This window comes from Mesoplodon mirus (assembly GCF_964341445.2).
Source record: "Mesoplodon mirus genome assembly, chromosome: 3".
NCBI classification, from domain to species: Eukaryota; Metazoa; Chordata; class Mammalia; order Artiodactyla; family Ziphiidae; genus Mesoplodon; species Mesoplodon mirus.
In genome coordinates, this window is record NC_138978.1 from 9,782,872 (window position 1) to 9,800,322 (window position 17,451).

At 54.3% G+C, this 17,451-nt stretch overlaps 1 protein-coding gene across 5 annotated transcripts in view; it reads right to left on the bottom strand.

Moving 5' to 3' along the window:
- DHRS3 (dehydrogenase/reductase 3) overlaps window positions 1-17,451 on the bottom strand; it is a gene marked incomplete at its 5' end in the record, with an annotated part of 41,825 nt that overhangs the window by 6,973 nt on the left and 17,401 nt on the right. For all 5 annotated transcript variants that reach the window (XM_082612614.1, XM_082612615.1, XM_082612613.1 and 2 more), the window contains 3 exons: window positions 1,262-1,500; window positions 1,861-1,980; window positions 2,788-2,931. In XM_082612614.1, coding sequence (XP_082468740.1) covers window positions 1,262-1,500; window positions 1,861-1,980; window positions 2,788-2,931 — 503 coding nt within the window. The remainder of the gene's footprint in view (window positions 1-1,261; window positions 1,501-1,860; window positions 1,981-2,787; window positions 2,932-17,451) is intronic.

The following is a 17,451-nucleotide window of genomic DNA, read 5'->3' on the forward strand; positions in this document are numbered from 1 at the left end:
TCCACTCTCTCAGGAAACTCTCACAATGACACTTCCACGCTATCCTCATGTTTGGAAGAAGCTGATGCATATCATTTAGAAAGCAAAATTATCATATGTTGCATTGCAAAAAACAAGGAAAATAGTTTTTTGGATGATGCCACATTTTCATTTATCTATAACCTATGCCCCTTCGCGAGCGCACATCATCATAGCACCATTTACTGGGCACTTACTATGTAGCACATACGGTGTTGCATGCTAGACACCATTTTATCCCTAAGAACCCTAAGGGTAGACATTCCCATCATCCCATTCTACAGATTAGAATCAGAGGCAGAAGTGGGAACTAATCGGGCTCAAGGTCACACACACCCCAGGGGCCTGGCTCCAAAGCACAAGCTCTAAACCAGTGGTTCCCATTCCCGTTGATTTAAGTGGTCTGGAGGAGGGGTGGGTGGGCTTCAGTATTTCTTTAAACTGAGCTATAATTTGCATACAATAAAAGGCATAAATCTTGTGTCCAGCATGATCAATTTTTACCTGTGTAACCCCCACTCAAATCAAGAAGAGAGAACAGGGCTTCCCTGGTGGTGCAGTGGTTGAGAGTCCACCTGATGATGCAGGGGACACGGGTTCGTGCCCCGGTCCGGGAGGATCCCACATGCCGTGGAGCGGCTGGGCCCGTGAGCCAGGGCCGCTGAGCCTGCGCGTCCGGAGCCTGTGCTCCGCAATGGGAGAGGCCACAACAGTGAGAGGCCCGCGTACCGCAAGTAAAAAAAAAAGGAGAGAGAACATTTCTAAAAGCCTAGAAGGTTTCCTGGTGCTCTCTGCCAGGCTATGTCCCCACTCCTCTTGGGGTGGCCACTGTTCTGATTTCTATCACCTCGGTCCAGTTTTGCCTGTTGTAGAACTTCAGACAAATGGAATCATGCAGAATGCACTTTTATGTCTCTGGTTTCTTTCTCTCAACATTTGAGATTCATCCATATTGTTCATTTACCAATACTTGGTTCCCTTTTTATAGTTGGGTAGTATTCCATCGCATGCATTTAGCATGGGAACTCTGTATAAGCCCCCTGACCTGCGAAGCAGGACCCTAAACCACTATAGAACCCCACTGCCCTGCAGATGGAGAATCAGGTACGAGACCAAAAAGCCAGAGATAAAGGGTTCTGGGTTATCTTAAGATTTTGGCTCTCTCTGTGTGTGTAATGAGTCTTTCCCCTGATCTGATCTGCTGGAGGGACTTGGCTCGGAGAGGGGGTCCCCTGCCACTGACCTGACCCTCATGCCCTGGAACATCTCGGTACTGGTGTGGAAAGGCAGCACGGTGGTGGCACTGACGCCGGGACAGTCCAGCAGCCCCAGGGTCAGGCTCTCCATGAAGGCGAAGGCTGAGGCTTTGGACGTGCAGTAGTCGATGGCGCCGGGGATGGCAGAGAGCGCCAGCACGGAGTTGAGACACACGATGTGGCCGTTCTGCAGCTCCAGCATCCGTGGCAAGAAGGCCTTGGTGGTCTAAGGGTGGGTGGGGAGGTCAGTGTGCAGCAGCCACAGCTTCCAACAGCCCTTCTACTACCCCCCTCAGGGAGAACAGACCAGCCTGGACACAACACACTACACCAGCGACCAGGCTTTCCTGGGACGGGAGGTGTGCAGGCCAAGGGCACTGAGCCCCACATTTCAGAAAGTCCAGATGCCTCCTGGAGCAGCCGGTCATTCGTCTTGTCCGGTCACCCTATCCTAGGACATCCCCCCTGGCCTGAGCCCAAGCCCTGGCGAGCCTCTCCCCACTCCCCTACAGCTCCCAGGATCCCTGGAGGGAAGGAACATGTCACTGACATGCCCAGGGCTGGCTCAGGCTCAGGATAAACTTACCCAGAACTGGCCCAGGGTGTTGATGTGCTGGGACTTGAGAAGGGCATCATCGTCACTGTCCATCAGGCTCTTCCCATGGACCACAGCGGCGTTGTTCACCAGGATGGTGATGTCGCCCACCTGTGGGCAAGAGGGGGTCAAGGGGCCGTTAGGGCGGGCAGCCCCAGTGGCCTGCACTTGGAGAGGAGGGACCTGGTCTTGGGAAGTCACATCACCTCTCTGAGCATCAGTCTTGATTTGTAAGATGGGGCTAATAACCATGCCAGGGTCGGTCTGGGGATCAGAAATAATTTATGGCTGGGAATTCCCTGGCAGTCCAGTGGTTAGGACTTTGCACTTTCACTGCCGAGGGCCTGGGTTCGATCCCCGATCAGGGAACTAAGATCCTGCAAGCCGTGCAGTGTGGCAAAAAAAAAAAAAGCAGAAAAAAGAAATAATTTATGGTACATAATGTACCTGGCACAGAGCACATCTATAATAAATGAGGTTATTGTTACATAAAAATAGCTAACATTTACCATGTGCCAGATATCTAATGGTGGTTTCTGTTCTCTTGGAGCTCAGTGATGCATTCAGTCTAAATAGATGGCTGGAGTCGGGGATTTTCCCAGAGGGCAATGGGACATTTGCCCCCCAGGGTCTAGGATAGAAACTCACAAGATTTAAACTTCCAAAGGGGACAACAGGTGATCAGTGTCCTCTTACATAATCAACCTATGCCCCTACTCCCTGCCCCCTGCAACACGCACACGCACACGCACACACAACTTGGGCCAGCTTCATAGGAAAGCCCTCCAAGATGTCCTGAAAATAGCCATTCTGCCATAAGCAAAGCTCTCTCCCAGGCCATGTGAGAATGTTCTCTTTGGCCAGCATTCCCCCGCAATGTCTGGCAGAGCTGAGGCCGGCCCCTCGCAGGCTGCTCACCTTCTCCCGGACAGCTTTGGCCGTCTGGTACACCTCCTCCCGGTTGCCCACATCGCAGATGAAGTAGTGGCACTCGGTGCCCATCTGCCGAATCTCCTCCGTCGTCTCCTTCAGGCATTTCTCAGTCCGGCCCCACAGAACGATCTGGAAGGAGAGGATAGCAGTACTGAACATGTGGTCATTAAGGAAGCCATCATGATTCAATGATTGCCATCAGAAATTCAGTATGTAATTTGCCCCAGGACTGGCCTCCCTGATTCCACTCAAAGAGAGTATGCAAAGTCACAATATGATCTGTTAAGGGGATATATATATAGCCTACTCTGAAGGGAACCAAGAGTTTCTGAGCCTGTTTATGACCCATTGGTGGAGGCGTGATTCACAAGTCTTTCTTATGTATGCTTCCAGGAGGATGTCTCCTGTCGGCCCAATTCCAATGATCCTACCTAGTTAAAAGTAGTAGCAGAGCTCTTTCTGTAGTGTTCCAGAATGCTCTGAGCTAGAAACAAGCTGGCCTTCTCACCACTGAGGTCTAGAGCCCCGCTGATGAATGGACTGCGAGGTTCTGACCGTGAGGTGCCTGGAGGCTGAGCAAAGCCTTCCCTTCCACCCAGCTGTGGTCTGGCAGGAGGGCCGGGAAGATAGGCAGCTGGGCTCCTCTGGGGAAGGAAACACGACCTCACCCCGCAGGTAATAAACGCGGGACTCATTACACCCGGAAGTGACCCTGGCAGGACCAAGACATGAATCCTTATAGGGGGTTGGACAAATTTATGAATGGCTGGCCATAAAGGGCTCAGAAGAGAGGCCGGGCTAATTCTCAACCTTGACCCACAGGAGAATGACACTCCTTCCCACGGTACGGTACGTCGTTGGGTCCAGAGAGGCCCCTGTTGGTAAAAGAACCAGGGTCGGGTGACGGGGAACTAAGAATCCTGAGACCCAGCTTAATCAGCACAGAGGGAGAAAGGCTGGGGGCTGGAGAGAATCAGAGAAAGGAAGAGATAAAAGGCTCCTGGGAGATTAATCTAATGGGTTTCTATTTTTGTTTCTTCTCTTTCTTTTAAAAATTATCAATGAAATTTCTCCTTAAAAAATAAAACCTAACACGGAACCCCATGTGTGAAACCAGTAAAAGGAACAAATTACACGTCCAACTCCCTATTTTCTTACACTAAAAGCAACGAATCAGAGTAGAAAGGCTGAGCTGGGAAGGCAAACATTTTCCAGTGGGAGTGAGGGATTAACTCCAGTCACGCCAGACCAGAATCTAACTGATTTCCGTACTTTGCTCTGGACCCGGTATGGAGAAAAGTCACGCAGATAAGTAGTTGTTGGTGATAACCGTTTATCAATTGTTTACCTTGACATCTCAGAACTTTCCCATAACCAAAAAAGGCACAAAATGGGTTAGCTGGCGGGACACTCAAATGTGTTGGCGGCTCCCATGGATTTGACTTTTTTATTAGAGTTTTTAAAACTTTCGAAATATTTCTTAAAGGAAAATAAAAGTGTTCTTTCAACTCTTGAAACAGCTCTGGGAAAGTCCAGTTTGAAAACCCCACCTTGTCCAACCAGTTTATTTATTTTAATCGAAGTCTTGAAATACAGGAAAGGCTTTACGAGGGAGAATTCCATCAGCCACCCTCCACGACCACAAAAGTCCTTCAGGAGCAAAAGGTCTGCAATTAGACCGGCTCCAAGGGACACTTTCTTGTCTGTTGAACTAAAAACAGACTTAGAATGTGTTCCTCCAGGCGAGGCTGGAGAGATTCCCTTCATGGAGAAGAGATAAACATCTGTTCAGGCATCTTCCACCATATCAGACCTCACTCTTGCCTGGTAGTCACTGTCAGCCTAGTTTGCTTCCATCCACCCTTGTCACCCCATCTGTCTGTCCATCCATCCTTCCTCACATCCATCCATCCACTCATCCATCCATCCATTCACCCCACTCCATCATCCATCTATCTAATTTCTGAGTATGTCAGTCTGAGGTGAAGGAAATCCTTGGCCTCCTTTCTCATTCTCTGCTCCCTGCCTAACCCCATCCCACCTCCATCTCATATGGGGAACAGGACCCTGGGGCTTGCAGAGTTTCCTAAGGCCTGGCTGAGGATGAGAGAGGTGCCTCTGGGATTCTGAGAACTTCTGGACAAGAGAAGGGAAGCTTAAAGTGGGGGTAGGGGCTTGTTGGAAGGCGCAGCGGTCCAGGTGCCTGGGAGCACAAGAAAGCCAGCAGACAGGGAACAGGGAAGGCCAGCACGGTCTGCATGGCTGGAAGGACACCCTGGAGAGGGAAACAGAGGCTAGGGTGAGGGAGGCGACAGGAAGGCTGTGCCCCACTGTCTTCCATGTATATACACCCAGGTGGGACGCTAAGGTTTGGCCACGTCCTTTTGGGGGTCTGTTGAGGATGCCCCTGGTGGGCTGGGGGACTGGCCTCATGCTCTGTGCTCAGAGACCCCACCTCTCCCCAGACACTGTGAGGGGTTTGCTTCCTGTCCTCCTCACCCCACCCCTCTGAGCAGGGAGCTCCCGGGGGCCTTGATCCTGCCTTGTTCATTTCATACCTCAGTGCCCAGCAATGCAGGTGCTATTTGTTGAGCGAATGAATGAAAGTTCATGGCCGTAGGTGGGACGGGATGGGAGGTGGTTAAATAGCCTCTCTGAGGCTGAGACGAGCCCAGTTTCCTTGACTGAGCCATTGAGGGTCCCAGAACCTTCAACACAGAGGCTACTTAGCCCAAGAGTCGGCGAGACCCGGACTTTCACCCAGAGCCTCACAACCACCCAGGACTGAGCTGTGAGGTGAGGCCCAGGCCAGGGTGCATGTGCCTCACTGTGTGTCTCTCTCTGTGCGTGTGTGAGTGAATGTGTCTCTCTCTGCACGCGTGTATATGTGTGTGTGTGCAGCCTCTGCACTGCTGTGCATTTCCTCAGGCGAGTCCCTGGGGAGCCAGGCTGGGCATCTTCCCGTCTTAGGACCCAGGTGCGTCTCCATGGTGACAGGGAGGCCAGGGCTGGTCACCTTGATGGAGCCTTCCAGGAACTGAGCCACTGGGGGTGGGAGGTGAGGGAGAGTGCTGAGTGGAGGGATGGGGGCCCTTCCTGGCTAGGAGCTGCCCAGTTGGAGCTGCTACAGCCACTGTCCCTCCTCCTCCAGTGCCCTGCCCGGCCCCCTCTGGGGACCCAGAGTCACCGACCAGGAACCTGGCAGGTACAGCTCAGAGGCTGGTCCGGGTGGCTTCTCACCAGAGTCACCTGGGGGTGACCCCAGACGGCTGACAGGCCAGGAGTCCCACCCAGTGCCCAAATGCGGGTAAGGACAGGGTGGGCGGGAGGCAAGGGGCTGAGAGGAGCGTGGGGTAAGCAGCCTGGGGAGGGGGCGGATTTATGAGCCCTTGGAACCCTACATGGCCTCGTCTTAATCAACTCCCAGGACAGGGAGCAGCTGGGGAGGGTCAGCGGCCCCGGGATTTACTCTTAAGCCGAGTTTATAAAATAAGAGCTCAGGGGCACTTGACACCCCCTGGCCTCCCCTCCCCTAGGGGGGCAAATGGCGAGCTTCTGTCCCGGGGAGGAGAAGGGAAGGGGGGGTGAAGACCTCCGGCGTCCCAGGCCTCCCAGCAGAGGCACGGGGTCCCGCCCTCCTCTCCCTCGGAGCTGCCCTCGCAGCGAGCCCGGACCCCCGAGCAGCCCCCAAAGCTGAAAGCTATCACGAGCCACTTTTAATTGCTGAGGACACTGGCTCAAAGGCGCTGAGTTAACTTGCCCAAAGTCGCACTCAGTGGGTGGCGGCGGCAGGAGTTGAACCCGGACCCTTTGTTCTCCGCAGATGCACCCCTGAAACCCAAGGGATGGTGGGATTTTTCTGAGCATTGAGAATTCTGCTCCCAAATCCCCTGAGTCCTCACACCAGTGTTTATCCCCACCCAGACCTCAGCTTCATCTCCCTCAACATCCACAACCCCTTGACAGGACCGCACAGAGGGCCTGCAGTGGGCTGGGTGCTGTGCCTTTGCGGGATTTAATGGAGAGCAAAACAGACACGGTCTCTGCCTCAGGGAGACAGCGAAGGAATGAGAAAAACAGCTGGACACAAACCGCTGTGAGTGGGATAAAGAATAAAAAGGGGAACGTTGTTGAAACTGGGGCATTTCTGTCGTCGCTGTATTATGCCCATTGTATATCTAAGGAAACTGCAACTCAGAGAGGCTAAGCCACTTGTCTGAGGTCACACAGCAACCAAGCGGCAGAGGTGGGATTTGAACTGAGGTTTTTCACCATGATTCCCTCTCCCAGAAGGAGAAAAGCCATCTCCTCTCTTCATGGAGTCTTGTGGGGATGAAGCATGCAAAAGCTGGCACCCACCTAGAGTTCAACACCTGCTCTGTTATTATTTGCCACGGAGAGGAAGAGCTGAGAAAATCACAGCACAGCCCCTTGATACCCTCTTCTGCAGCATTAGAATGATGAGAGTTCACACCATGGAAAAATGGTCAGGAGAAAAGGGTGCAGCGTTATCCATATAGGATAATCTCAGCTCTAAAAACGTAGTAAGTTGGTGGATGTCACCAGGCTACACAGAACAGGGCTTGTCTTGGATGGGATCATAGGTCTGCTCCTTTGTGCTTGTCTATATGGGAAAAATGTCTCTGAAAGACAAGTTCCATCATTTATGACCTTCGAAAAGGAGGACAGAATAGAAGCTTTCCCACAGACCGTTTCCAAAACAGGCCAGTTTTCACACAAGTAACTCAGCACAGCCGGTCCAACCCTGGCTTGCTCCCCAGGTCCCTGGCATTGCCTCTTCAGGGCTCCCATCCACTGTGAGGTGACTATCTGCATGTCCCTCCCCACTGCTGAGCGAATGCATGAGGGAGCTCACTGGGGCTCCAGAGTTCTCAGCTTACACTCACTCATTACACACTGTACTTGGCCCTGTGTGTGCCGTCTCACCGTTTCACATCTACATACTGTCTCCTGGAGGGCAGGAACTAAATCTCACCCATCCTGGGTTCACTGTGACCCTACCTAGTGCCCAGCACAGACTGTTTTTCTCTGTTTTAAATGCCAAGGCTGAGCTTCCCTGGCGGCGCAGTGGTTGAGAGTCCGCCTGCCGATGCAGGGGACACGGGTTCGTGCCCCGGTCCAGGAGGATCCCACATGCCGCGGAGCGGCTGGGCCCGTGAGCCATGGCCGCTGAGCCTGCGCGTCCGGAGCCTGTGCTCTGCAACGGGAGAGGCCCCAACAGTGAGAGGCCCGCGTACCGCAAAAAATAAATAAATAAATAAAATAAAATAAATGCCAAGGCTACTTGTGGACTCTTATTCATCCTGCAAAACCCTGCTTGAATGGCCCCGCAATTCTGAAGCTTCCCTGGCTCCTCCTTCCATCATCCCTACAATGACACCACCACTATATACTGGCTAACATTTATTGAACACTTTACATCCAAGCGGTTTCTCCTTTCATACTCACAACCCCACCAGTAGGTATGATTTCTCTCTCCATTCCACAGGTGAGGTGCAGACAGATGAAATGACTTGCCCGAGGTTACACCACTTATAAGCAGCGGCATAGTGGGACTCACAACCCATGTTCCTGAATGCCAACACTAACCCTTGTTTGTTCCGGCACTAGTGCACAGATGTGAGTGTGCTGGGCCCATCTGTACACAAGCTCCTCCACAAGCTCGGGAGGTCCTCCAGGGGGTCCGTCATCTCCTAACCTCAGCATCCAGCACGGGCCAGGTACAGAGTAAAAGCCAACGAGCATTGTCTCGTGGCACTGGCCCCAGGGGGCCTCGAGAAAAATCTGCTGATCAAAGAACAGTGAGTGCCTCTCCCCCACCCGGCCTTGCCTTCCTCACCCAGAGGGGCTCACACAAATGCTTGGCCTTGGCGTTCATTGCTGGAGTTCAGCTGTGGCGCATGGTCCCACCAGGGACGTGAGCTGGGTGGCCCCCGGGTGGGTCCCAGGAGGAGCATCTGTTTATAATTGGCAGCCCCGGAAAGATCTAAGTCCCTGGGCAGGTCTTTGGCAGGCATGTCCCATGGGCTCCATGTTTTGGAGCGGAGTGGTGTTCGGCTGGCTTCTCAGAAGGAAGGAAAATACCCACCAGACCCCAGAGCACGGCAGGGTGGGGAGGGGCGGGAAAGTCACAATTTGGAGGGCACATAGCTCTCCACGCCCAGCACGTCCAGCAGGAGGGTGTGAATAAAAACCTATCCTGTGGCCAGATGAGAACAAGCAAACAGCAAAACTGAGCGTGTGATACACAGCAGGTCGCCAGCAAGGAGGGGCTGAGTGGACACGCCTGTGGGTGGGCAGCATATTTGAAACACTGATATACACACTCTCAGTAGGTCTGCCTATAGGATAAGTTACATTTTGAGCTTTCTCCTCTTTCACATCCCTGTCCATTCCCAAAAAGAGACCTCTCTCTCTCTTGAATAGAGGAGCCTAGAACATGGGCTCCGGAGCCAGATAGCCTCGGTTCAGTTCTCTGATCTACCAGTTACACAAACTTGGAAAACTCACGTAACCTCTCTATAAATTAAGGTTATGAAGCATCCACTTGGAAGGGTGGTTGGGAGGATGAGGAAAGGACATGACAAATGCTAGCTATTATTTTTATTATTACTACTACTTCTACTATTATTAACCCAGGAACAGAAATAGATTGCCCCTTGCTCGCGGAAGATCCCGCCATCCTCCACAAAACTGGAGTCACGGGGGTGATGGATGCCTGGAAGACCCCAGCTGGGGCTTCTTTGCCTCACCTGTGGACACAGCCTTGACCGGGGTTGAACCCCAGAATCTTATTCCCATCCTTCCACCAGATTTAGAGGACCCTCCTTTGTTCACACCCCCAACCCAGGAAGGAGGAGACCAGCGTCAAAAGCGTCCAGCTGCAAAGCAGGCTGCGGGTCACCCATTAGGAGGATTTCTTAGGAGGGGAGGTTTTCACGCTGAGCTCTGGGGACCCTGTGGGGGCTCTAGTGAGGAGCTTCAGGGGCTGCCGAGGGGTGGGGGGCTTGGTAGACAGGGTCCCAAGCCGGCTCTCCATCCTCCATCATCCAGAGCAGTGGCACTTTCATTGGGCTTCTATAGTAGTCATTTCTACAAAGATTCTGCTGCTAAAAAAAAAAAAAAAGAATAAACTTTGAATGCTAACACTCTTGATCACAGCCCTTTGCTCTTTAGGACGGAAGTTTGTTTTTTTTTTTCCTAGCAATGAACCCGGGTTGGATGCCTCTAGCTCTCACCCATTGGGAGTGCTGGCCTATCACTCCCACATCCCCAACAAGCCATCAGCCTTCCTTCTTCCAAAAGGCAACTGATGACAGAGATCGGGTACCGTCTCCAGCTGTCTCCTTCCTGGACTTCCTTTCTGCCTTTCCTCCTGGGAGCCCTGTTTCCAGACCCCTGTCTGCACCCTGCCCTTTGAGCAGCCTCAGGTTCATTACCTGTGTCCCACTGTTGAGCCGTGACCTCAGCAGGTCACCACGGGGCCTCTCTCTCAGGGACGTAGGCCGGAGCCAGCCTTCCTCTCCGGCTCCTGCACCGCTGAGCTCCCTGAGTGGCAGGCAGGGCCTCCCACGGAGCCGTGTGGTCAGATTGCACAGGCTCATCCCCTGCCCGGGCCTGCAGAGAATGTTCTGGCTACTGCTGGCTCAGCTGTTGGAGAGGATTGTTTTGAAGCTCCTCAAATTAGATTGCCCAGCGGTGTCCTCTTCCCACAAGTCGCTGACCACAGCCTGGGGCCGGCAGAGACTTCCTCCCGGCTGCCGTCCAGCCTGGAACCGGTCCCTCAGGAGGCACAGGGATGACCACGAGCGCTCGCTACCTGCCTGCACTGAGCTCAACCCCTGCTGCGGTCTCTCACCTCGTCCTCTGGCAGCTCTAGGAGGGGGATTTTGTACCCATTTCATACTCGAGAAAACCGAGGCACAGGGGGCTATTCGATAGACCCAAAGTTACTCAGCTGGTAGGTGGCAGAGCTGGAACTCCAACCTGCGTGGTCTGATGCCCCATCCTGTGCCTTCCGCCTCTGTCCTTCACCTGCAGGAGCAAAGGGACCCTGTAAAAGGATGGATCCATTCACTGCACGGGTGTCCCACACGCCATGGGATGAGGACTGGACAGCAAGGCGTCCACATCCTGGGGAAAGAAGGAAAGATGCCACCCTGTCCTGGTACAGTGCCTGGTCTTGCTGACCGAGTATTTGCTGATGGGTGACAGTGATGATCCTCGCCCCACTGCAAGGATACTGGTGGCCTTTAGAGCGCAGGTTGGCATGGTGCCCAGGGCTGGTGGTTGGGTGTATGCCAGGAGCATCCTTGGTTCTGTCACCTCCTCCACTGCTACCACTCTGGGCCCAGCCCCCATCATCCCTCACCTGGACCACAGCCATGGCCCAAAGTGGTCTCCCAGCTTTGACCTTTGCCCCAGTGCCCCCACCCCTGCCTCGGTCTATTCTCAACCAAGTAGCCAGAGAGATCCTTCTAGAACGTAAGTCAGACCTCGTCACTCTGCTTACAACTCCCAGTGGCTCCCATCTCACCCAGAGTGAAATTTACAGTGTTTACTATGACCACAAGCCTGTCCTGCTCCGACGTGCTCCCGTCTCCCTGCCCTCAGCTCTTCCCTTCCCAGGGCTGACTGGTCTCCACCACATCGGTCTCCTTGCTCGCATAATGACCCAGCCGACATCTACCTCAGGGCCTTCCCGCCAGCTGTTCTGTGTCCTCTTTGCCCAAGTGGCCCTCTCCCCACACCCTCTCTTCTTACAGGTTCTGCTCAAATGTCTCTTTACCTGAGAGGCCTTCGTGTAAAGTCCTCCTGACCCCCGCAGATATTCGCTCCCTAATACTATCCCTGCTTTTTAAAAATAATTTTTTATTGGGCTTCCCTGGTGGCGCAGTGGTTGAGAGTCCGCCTGCCGATGCAGGGGACGCGGGTTCGTGCCCCGGTCCGGGAAGATCCCACATGCCACGGAACGGCTGGGCCCGTGAGCCATGGCCGCTGAGCCTGCGCATCCGGAGCCTGTGCTCCGCAAGGGGAGAGGCCACAACAGTGAGAGGCCCGCGTACCCCCCCAAAAAAAAAAAAAAATTTTTTATTAACAGTCTTTGTTTTTTGTGGGTTTTTTTTGAGTTACACGGGCCTCTCACTGCTGTGGCCTCTCCCGTTGCGGAGCACACGCTCCGGACGCGCAGGCAGCCATGGCTCGCGGGCCCAGCCGCTCCGCGGCATGTGGGATCTTCCCGGACCGGGGCACGAACCCGCGTCCCCTGCATCGGCAGGCAGACTCTCAACCACTGCGCCACCAGGGAAGCCCAATAGTCTTTGTTTTTTAGAGCAGTTTTAAATTACAGCAATTGTGAGCAGAAGGTAGAGTTTCCACTGAACTCCTGCCGCTGCCACGTGCACAGCCTCCCCACTATCAACATCCCTCTCCAGAATGGTACATGTGTTACAGTTGATGAACCTACACTGACACATCATTATCACCCAAAGTCCATAGTTTACATCAGGGTTCACTTTTGCTGTTGTACCTTCTATGGGTTTTGGCAAATGTATAATGACACGTATCCACCACTGTAGTATCGGAGAGAGTAGTTTCACTGCCCTAAAGATCCTCTAGGACTTCCCTCCTTTCCTCCGGTCCCTGGCAACCACTGATCTTTTTACTGTTTCCATAGTTTGGCCTTTTCCAGAATGGCATATAGTTGGAATCATCCAGGATGTAGCCTTTTCAGACTGGCTTCTTTCACTTAGTAATATGCATTTAAGGTTCTTCCGTGTCTATTCACGGCTTGATGGTTCGTTTCTTTTCAGTGCTGAATAATATCCCATTGTCTGCATGTTCCACAGTTTATTTATCCATTCCCCTACTGAAGGACTTTTTGGTTGCCAGTTTCGACGATTAGGAATAAAGCTGCTGTAAACATCCGTGTGCACGTCCCTGCTTTTTTAACTTCCCAGATCTCTTCTTTTTCAGTCGCTGAGACACGTCTCCCTCCGTGATGAACGCCTCATGTCCCCGAGGACAGAGGGCAACCCCCTCAAAACCTAATACCACTACCTGCCAAGAGCTACAGCTCAGAAACCAAGTGTGACAACTCATCTAAGTCCCATCTCATCCTTGAGTGTGATTCTTGGGAACATTTCTGGTTCTAATACTGCTGGAAAAACCCTCCAAGGAAACCGTTTCGAAGGCTGACTCTATGGGAAAGCAGAACAACTTCTCACTTCCAGCCAGAAACTCAAGGGCTGTGCCTCTCCCTGTCTGTCCTCAGACCACCCTTGGCAAAACACAGGGGTGGGGAAATTCGAGCCAGAGTCACTTGCTGAAGCCCCATGACCATTGCCCCAGTTCCCTGCTCTTGACCTTCTGATGGAGAACTCCAGGTGACCTTGAGGTGGGGGTACCGAGGAGGGGAGAGGAGAGGCAGCATTTGCAGACCACTCTCCAGCCTGGTGCAGGCCTTCAGTATTACCATCCTGAGAAATGGGACCGTAAGTCCAGTGCTCAGACAGGCTGAGTAACCCGATCAGGCTGTACAGCCAGAAGTTTCAAAGCAACACTTGAACCCGGACTCCAAAGCTAAGCTCTCTCACTACTCCCTGTCCTGCCTCATTCACTCATTTGTTCATTCACTCACTCACTCACTCAAGGAGTATTTATTGGGTGGTGACTGGATTGTCAGACACTGTTGGAAGCCCCGGGATACAACAGGAAATAAATTCATCCCACTCTCCTGGAGTTTGCTTTCATGTGTGTACCGGGAAGATGGGGGCCAACGGACAATAAGCGATTGACCATATAATATATAAAGGTGGCCAAAAGTGCATGGGAGGAACAGGAAGCTTTGTAGGGAGGCTGGATAGAGTGACTGTGTGGTGGAAGTGATATTTAGATGGGGATGGGGGACAGGGAAAGCCTCTCTGATTTGCGTAGAGACTTAAGGGAAGCGAAGGAGGAAGCCATGCAGACATCTGGGGAAGGAGCATTCCAGGCAGAGGGAACAGCCAGTGCAAAGGCCCGGGGGTAGGAATGAGTTTGGTGTGTTCAGGGGACAGCAAGGAGGCCAAGTGGAAGAGCTGAGTAGGAGACGTGAGGTTAGGGGCTGTAGCCATGGGGGGGTGGGCTTTGAATTCTATCCCCAGTGAGGTGGAAGTCCTTTGGAGGGTTGTGAACAGAGGAAGGACAGCTCTCCTTGGATTCTGGAACGAGTCCTGATCGCAGCACTGGGGGTTTGGAATGGGGGTGGGAACCAGGGAGGTGGATGAGGGCCCTTGAGGAGCTGCTGCTGCACCCACAGCTGACGGATGTGATAGGTGGAGGTGAATGGGGCTGGGGCACTTGGGGGGAGGTGATGGAGGAAGATGGATTCAGAGGAAGAGGGGTGCCAAGAGGGCCCTAAAGGGTTTGGCCTGAGAAAATGGAAGAACAGGGTTGCCATAACTGAGGCCCTGAGCCTCCCTCTCCTGGGAAGGCGGCCTTTGGCAAGTTCCAGGTATGGAGGAAGAGAAAGATCCTGACTTAGATTCCCCAGGTCCCTTCAGCTTCCAGAACACTCAGCCTAAGCGGAGGGAGGGGCGGGGCGGTGAGGGAGGAAGGAGTTCCAGGTGGAGGGTGCCCGGATGCGGGCCAAGCAGGCCAGCTACCCACCTAGCGTGCCCGGGTAAACACACCAGTTGCCAGTAACAAAGTGGCCGGCCATCGCAGCCCGCTCCGTGCAGGGAGGGGGGGTCCCCGCTCACATGATGGGGTGAGGGGGTGGCAGGAGTCGTCGCCGGGGGAAACCTCAACGGATCTGGCAGGAGGCTCCAGGAAGTCCTTCTGAAAATGGGCCCAGGGACGGGCGGGCGGCGGGTGGGGTCCTGCGGTGGTCCCGCGAGGGGCTGGGGTGGGACTGGGCTGGAGTCCCGTGTGGGGATTGGGCCGGGTTCCCATTGGGCGGACGGGAAAGGGGTGGAAGGGGTGGTGGAAGCGGGGTGGGGGGGTGGGAGGTAGATGGGGAGGATGTGGGCGGGGCTGTGGCTGGAGGTGCCGGGATGAGCAGGGGCTTCACAGGTGGGGTCTCGGGAGGGTGAAGAGGGGCGTCGTGTTGGGGATGGGCCGGGGATGAAGAAGGGGAAGGGGCAGCGGGGAGGAGAGTGGGGCTGGGGGCGGGGCGAGGATGGGGAGGCCGCAGGGGCGGCGGGGCGGGGGCCAGGTTGGGGTCGGCGTGGGGTGGGGGTGGAGGGGGGAAAGGGTCCCCTCCCTCTGCGGGGACCGCCCGCGCTTCCTCCCTCCGGCTGAGCGGTAAACAAACGCCGTGATGTCACCCGCGCCGCTGACCTGCGGCTGAACCCGGAGCTGTAAATGAGATGCAAGGTGCCAGCAGCCTCCAGGCCGCGCGGCCTGAGAGCCACACACGCTCCTCCGCGCCGGCCCGAGGTTACCCCAGCTGCACACACGGACAGGATGCTGCAAACGCCACCAGACATTGCAACACGCAGCCAGTCTGCTGGCCGCAGCGTGAACCTTCCCGCCGCCGCCTCCGCCGCCCCCCGGGCAGGCACCGGCCCAGCTGGAGCGCGGCCTCCCTCCTCCGGAGCATCCCTGGAGCCTGGCAGCTTCCACTCATCCGGGGTCAGCCTCTCCACTAGGCACCCCATCCCCTGCCTCCCCAAGGGGCCCCCAAACCCGAGAGTTGGGCCTCTGGGGTCAGCTTTGGGCTTTCTGCCCAACAGACTGGGGAAGTGCCTGCTTTTGCACTCGGCTTTCTGGGAAACTCATTCCTCTTCAGCGAAGCCAGGGGCGCTGGAGGCCCTTTTTCCAGGTGGAAGTGGATGCCAAAGTGTCCCGGTGGCTGCCCACCAGCCACTCCACCAGCCTGCCCCCTAGGGCAGGGGGCTACTCTTTCTTCCAGAGAGCTCCCAGAGCGGCCCTGGACTGCCTACCCTTGGCAGCCCCAGGCTCTGAACTGCCCTTGGGAATGGAAATCCGCCTGACTGGGGCCAGGCCGACCAGCACTCTGCTCTGGAGTTGATTTGCTGTGTGACTTTTGGATGAGTCACTTGGCATCTCTGGGCTTCACCATCTCTCACCGGGGAAGTGGGGAAGTTTGAAACTGGCTTCCCTCTGCTGGTGTGGGGAAGGTCAAAAGTACAAGAAACCCTCACCAGGCTGCCAGGGCTGGTTAGAAGCCTCAGGTGTAGGGGCCTGGCCTGTGAGAACTTGGAAGCGCTCAGAGAAATCGGGGCCAGCCCTCTCCTTCCCCGCCCAGCCCCGCCAAACTCAGCCTTCTGTGTTTACTCTGAGAAGCTGGGGCTATGGGAACATATGGGTAAATAGTCTCCGGGGACCCAGGAGCCCCTACACTGGCTCCCCTACTTGGACCCCACTAACTCAAGTCCTTTTAGGAGTTGGGGAACCTAGAATGACCCCAGATCTTTAAAAAGCACCCCAAGAACCCAGCTTATAACACCAGAGCCCATTCCAGCTTCTCTTTCACTGAAGTTAATACTTAAGTCCCTCTCCCTCACATCACCCTGTTTTATTGTCTTCCCAACATTGTGTCACTATCTGAAATTTTAAGTTATTTGTTTGCTTGTTTATTGTCTGTCCCCTTCCCCCAATGCACACACACTCTAGAATGTAGGCTCACCATGTGTTCCCAGCACTTGGCTTGGTCATCAGGTGCCTGGGGAATATGTGAGTGAATGAATGAAATCATTTTGCCTCCCCTGTGAAACGGATGATAACACCCCTGGAGAGGATTTTGGGAGGGAGAAAGCTGACAACCCAGGCAGGATGGCTGCCACGAGGACCAGCCACGTCACTCGCTGGGCCCGTGACAAAGGAAAATGTGTGGCCGCTAGTTGAAAACGTATTGAGAATTTCACATGCAGGGCATTGACACATACAGGGCGCTTCTGAGCGAGGCGTTGTGTGTGACAGCTTGGGTCGCACACCCAGGAAGCTGGGCAGGGCGATCATACACAGTGCTTAGTAGCAGTACCCAGGGCGGGGGACAAAATGTGGGCTCTCGGGCCTCCCACGCCTTCCCTGGGCTGCAGGAAACTCGCTCCAACCAAGTCACTCCCTGCTGTAGAATGGACAACACATCCCAAACAGACAGCTGACAACAGCTAGCTAGTTAAGGGCTGTCTGTGCACCAGTGGACACATGCAAAAAGCAAAAGCAGGCAATACGGAGGCATATTAGATTTCAGGGCAACAGTAGCCATGTAACGGTCATTGCCATGGTCAGCATTTATTCAGGGGCTTCTCAAAGGTGCTACAGTGAGGCCCACAACCCCTTAGCCTCACTTCCAAAATCCAGAAAGCTCTAAAGTCCTTTTTTCCCCCCTTAATTCGACCCATACGTTTAGGCGAGTCCTCAAGGGGCTGTGGACCTGAGCTGTGGCCCACTTTAGAGATGAGGCACCGAGGTCCTGGAAATGTCAAGGGCACAGCCAGGGAGCGGCTGAGCTGGGACCCTGGCACCACTTCTGGGAGCTGCTGGCAAAGGTGAGAATATAGCTGTTGTTTTGGGTAAAGAAAGACAGCTTTTCTTATGGGGGTAACTCTTTCAGCATCTCCTTCCCACCCCAACCTGAAGTTCAGAGGCCCTTGAACTGGTGTGTCCCAGGGAAACCTT